This window comes from Nanorana parkeri, unplaced genomic scaffold, assembly GCF_000935625.1.
Source record: "Nanorana parkeri isolate BGI_ZX_2015 unplaced genomic scaffold, ASM93562v1 scaffold9, whole genome shotgun sequence".
Taxonomy (NCBI): Eukaryota; Metazoa; Chordata; class Amphibia; order Anura; family Dicroglossidae; genus Nanorana; species Nanorana parkeri.
In genome coordinates this window covers 4,869,253-4,874,215 of record NW_017306277.1, presented here as the reverse complement: position 1 = coordinate 4,874,215, position 4,963 = coordinate 4,869,253, and the positions used below count along the sequence as shown (strand labels likewise).

The 4,963-nt window shown below is 47.6% G+C and overlaps 1 protein-coding gene across 1 annotated transcript in view; it reads left to right on the top strand.

The window, feature by feature from the left end:
• Positions 1 to 4,512: 4,512 nt before the first annotated feature.
• The window catches only part of SUCLG2 (succinate-CoA ligase GDP-forming beta subunit), a 185,718-nt gene continuing 185,267 nt past the window's right edge, over positions 4,513 to 4,963 (top strand). The window contains exon 1 of the mRNA XM_018554547.1: positions 4,513 to 4,645. Coding sequence (XP_018410049.1) covers positions 4,574 to 4,645 — 72 coding nt within the window. The 5' untranslated portion in view covers positions 4,513 to 4,573. The remainder of the gene's footprint in view (positions 4,646 to 4,963) is intronic.

Here is a 4,963-nt window from a genome sequence, read left to right as displayed (position 1 = left end):
CGAGAGGCCAGATCGAGGATCAGGTGAGTGTATTTTCTCTAATTTAGCTCCTAGACTGCAACACGCACTTAACCCTTGCAGTGCGGGGGGGGGGGGGGGGGGTTGTCTCCCTGTGTGGGCTGCGATGGAGGGGAAAGGCTGGAGAGAGCATCTTGACAGCTGGCCGGTTAGCCGGTTAGTCCCACTGCAAGGGTTAATTTTTTTTATACCAAGAGTTCTTCTTTAAAACCCAATTTTTCTTTAATTTTTGGACATAGTGGGAAAGAGTTAGACCCTCTGTGTTTTTAATTGCTGCCTTTTTCCTCACTTCCTGTTTCAATGACACCAGGACAACAAATGGAGGGAATGGGTGTCACAGGAAGAGGAAAACAGCAACGCAAATGATGATAGAGGTTCTAATCCTTCCCAAGAAAAAAAAGTGCTTTTAGTGCTCTCTGTTCCCATTGGAGAAAACTGTCATCGTGTCCTGTGTCTCCTAAGTGGAGTGCACAGAAAAGAATAAAAACCTTACAGAGCTTTTGACACTTAAATGCCCTTTCCAAAAGTAGAAAAATAATTTGATTGCAATTGGGCTTAATGTGTAATCAAATTGGAGAGGGATTAGAACACCTGTCAGGTTTTTATTGCTGTATGTGTCCCCGTTAGGAGATTCACCCTATTTGTCCTGGTAACTGTTATAATTGAAAGTGAAAGAAAATCCCACATTTTGGGCTGTCATCATAACAGGAATAGATTGTAAATCTTCCATTGGGGACACTAGTTCTGCTGACCCACTTTGCAGGGATTCCTCTCACTTCCTGTTGTGGCTACTGGAGAGGAAGTGAAGGGAAATCTTAGCAATGGAACAAAGATGTAAAAAAAAAGGTTTCAGAGGTTATAACCCTCCCTTACTCTATTAAAAACTAAAAAACATTGTTTGGGCTTCAGTTCTACTTTATAGATTTGGTCAGAGAGGGGGAGAGAGGATAAGAAAAAGAGAAGAAGAAGTAGGGAGTAGAGAGAGGGAGGTGGGAAAAAAACTGTAGATTGTTCGTCAAGGGAAGGAGATTATTAAATTGTCCAGGAATCCATGTGGAAGGAGGTGAAACTCAATCCAGGGCTCCCACAGTTTCTGAAATTTCACTACAGAATGTTGGATTGCAGCAGGTTTTTCAAAGAACATGACTCTGGATACCCTCTAACTTCAGCAAAAGGTATGTTAGGGGACCTCCACCCCTCGCAATAACCCTTTTAGCTTCTGTGGGATAAAGGTGATCAGTCCAAAATGGCGAGCTGTACACACCTGTGATTTCTTCACTAGTAAGGCTTCTCCGGGGCCCTTACGGAAAGTCTTACCCGTTACAGTATACAAGAGTTGATAGACTTTACTCCAGAATCTTTTTGTCTTGGGACAAGACCACCAAATGTGAAAGACTGAGCCCCCCAGCCGGCAACCCTTAAAGCAATTTGATGAGTTAGGCCCGGTTCACACCTGGGCGTTTTGTAGCACATTCCTACGCTCTGCAAAACGCTCAAACACAGAAATCCCATTATTTCCTATGGGTATGGTTCACACCTGGGCGTATTACAGGCCGTACGAACGCGCTACAAAACGCCCTACGCCCAAAGAAGTACAGGAGCTTCTTTGGGTTTTTTTTTGCGCGTATCCATTGGGATACAGCCAGGTAGCCCTCGGAAACGCGCGTTTTTTTTACCGCGAATCGTGCTCCAAACGCGCATATTCGTTACGCCTAGGTGTGAACCCAGCCTAAGATGGAATGGATTTGGAGATCCGAAGAGGCACCAATACCACCTAAAGAGCAATTTGTAGTTAGCTTCCACAGCCTGTACGTTCATCGAACTCCGAGAGGTTGTTAGCCAAATCTGAGACCACGTGTCTGCGGTGATGGAGCATCCCAGTTCCTGTAACTGTTTAAAGGAGAACTATGAGGTGAGTGCTTTTCACTCACCTCATAGTTCTAGCCGACCTGTGACAATGAGACTGTCACAGGTCGGCTCAGTAGATCGGGAGGTGAGCGAACACATACAGGCGTTCACTCACCTCTCGATCCTGTCACAGCCCTCTGCCGTGACAGGGGAGGGGCTGGATTCCCCCCTCCCCTCTCCCATCCGCCAGCGCTGACTGGCGGTTCGGACGGGGGAGGGGACGGGTACAGCTGGCTCTGCCTCTAGATAGGCAGAGCCAGCTGTCACTCACGCAGCTGGGCGGATCCAGACATAATTGTTGGGATCCGCTTCGGCTGCGGCGTCTCAGTATACGTGAGCTTAGGGTGACGGGAGGACGCTAGTTTGTGTCCTCCCGTTACCCTAAAGAGAACTATGGGGAAAAGCCTTAACCCCATAGTTCTCCTTTAATACTATGTTAATAATATTCATTAACCATTCAAGCACCGTGAAAACTATAAACAACAGATATAAGCGTAAACAATTAATGCAAATGTTCATCTCAAACCCAACATAAATGCATATTTTCAATGAACATTATCACAGCTGCAATATATCTCCCTCTGCTAAACCAAGGGATGCAAAGCCTTAACAATCTGGCTGCTTGTGAACTAGTAACTATTTGCTTGCTGTAGTCTTCTAGGAAAGGCACACAGCCAGCTCAGAGAATCCTGAGTTCATCATTGCACACAGAATTCACAGAAAAATCCACATGAGGCTTTGGAGAACTTCCTGAGTTTCGGGATGCAGTATTCAGGGTGAGAGCTCCACATTTAAAGTGATATTAAAATCAAAAGGTCTTTAAGCTATTTCAGATGCTGAATAAATCACTAACAATGGATGCTGTTCATTGATGTTTAAAGGCTTTAGTTTCCTGTATAATCGGTTGGTCCCCTTAGCACTGGCCCCAGTGGCGTCACAAGGAGGGTGCGGGGGGGGGGGGGCGGGGGGCCCCCCCCCGGTGGGCGCCTCAGGGGGGTTGGGGGGGGGGGGGGGCTTGCAGCCTGCACCCGGGTGACACCCGGTCATTTTGGTGTCACCCCCCTCTGAAAAGTCGGGCAGTCGTTCAAGGACCGAGAGCCCGACAGTTGCTCGAGAGAGGAGGGGACCCGGCGGCATACCTCATCCCGCCGGGTAATGTCCCCTCCTCTCTCTGCCGGCGTCCAACGCCAAGACGGCCACCGTCAGGTAAGAGCGGTACAGTGCGTGCCGTCACACGCATGCGCAATGATTTTAATGCTGGGTGTCATCCGGTACCCGCACCGGGTGTCACCCTGCCTTGCGACGTCTCTGACTGGCCCTGATATCCTGTTTTAGGGTGGCTCCTTTCCTTTGCGGGGTCCTATGGATCCACCCTTGTGCTAGCAAGCTGCATGTGCCTCTACAAACTTAAAGGGGTTCTAAACCCTCTGTTTTTTTGCCTATATCTACTGCTAGCAGGCAGTAGATATAGGCAAAAAGTAAAAAAAAAAAAAAAACCTGCTTTAACAGAGGTTTAAACTTACCTAGTTATCGCTGCACGCTCCCACCCTGAAAATCAGGAAGTGCTCGTGCGGCCGCAAAGGATCTTGGGGCGGGCGCATGCGCAGTTCGGATTCTCGGCCGGGAGATGAGCAGAGACGCAAAGGTAAGTCAAAGGACGCGTGCACCCGCATGCAGACACCGCTGGATCGGAGAGCCGCCGCACTGCTGGAGGGACAGATGAAAACATCAGGAAAGAAGAAGAAGATCGGAGTAAGAGACATCATTTAAGGTCAGTGCTAACATTAACATGGGGGGGGGGAGGGAAAAATGTATAAAAATTTGTTTTGACTTTAATGTCACTTTAAAGGCACATGAAGGCTCTATGCCCCCCCTCCCCCCCCCCTTTCCTTCTCCAAGCTAGTAGATGGGCGGCTGCTAGGGATTGTCCAAATCCGAAACCCGAACCGAGTTGAATCTTGGATCCGAATTCCGAAATAACAAAATATCCGAACCAAACTGAATTTTTCTGCTGCTTACATGTCTAGGGAATATATGTTTCTATATTGTTACATGGGATAAGATATGTTCTATATTGTTACATGGGGGAAATATGTTCTGTATTGTTACATGGGATAGGATATGTTCTATATTGTTACATGGGGGAAATATGTTCTATAATGTTACATGGGGGAAATATGTTCTGTATTGTTACATGGGATAGGATATGTTCTATATTGTTACATGGGGGAAATATGTTCTATAATGTTACATGGGGGAAATATGTTCTATAATGTTACATGGGGGAAATATGTTCTGTATTGTTACATGGGATAGGATATGTTCTATAATGTTACATGGGGGAAATATGTTCTATATTGTTACATGGGGGAAATATGTTCTATAATGTCACATGGGATAAGATATGTTTTATAATGTTACATTGGTGATAATACTCTCCACCGATGTAACACATTCCTGTACCCGATTGACTGAACAGAAAGTTTAGCTCAGGGGAGAAAGTTGAGCAACACCTGTGGGAGGGGCGTGTTGACAGCTGGAAGGAAACAACCAATCGCGCGCGAGAGAGGGCGTGTCCGGCGGGCCAGGACGTTCCACGCTCGCTCTGCCTGTCCATGTGGAGCTTCTCTGGCGCTTCCGGTTAGACATGGCGGCTTCCATGGCAGGACAAGTCCTGAGGAATTTGACAGCCAAGAGCTCCCTGCTGGGCAGGCAGAAGGTGAGGGACGGCCGGGGGTCGCAGCAGACGGGAGAAGCCGGGGACCTGGAGCTCTGTGCAGGGTGTAGTGACATAGGGGGAGGGCTGGTGACAGTGTACAGCTGGTGACCCCGGCTGGTTGTCCTAGGCTGAGACTCTGATCGGTGTGTGTGTGTGCAGCGCTGTGACAGGTCTGTGCTGGGTGGCGGGGCAGCCTCAAGGTTTGTCCTTGGGACTGGATCTGATTTGTATGAATGACCTTTTACAGTGTTCTTTTAGAATGTGATGATCATGATTGTTTTAAGATGTTATATAGATCTCTCTCTCTCAGATTATATA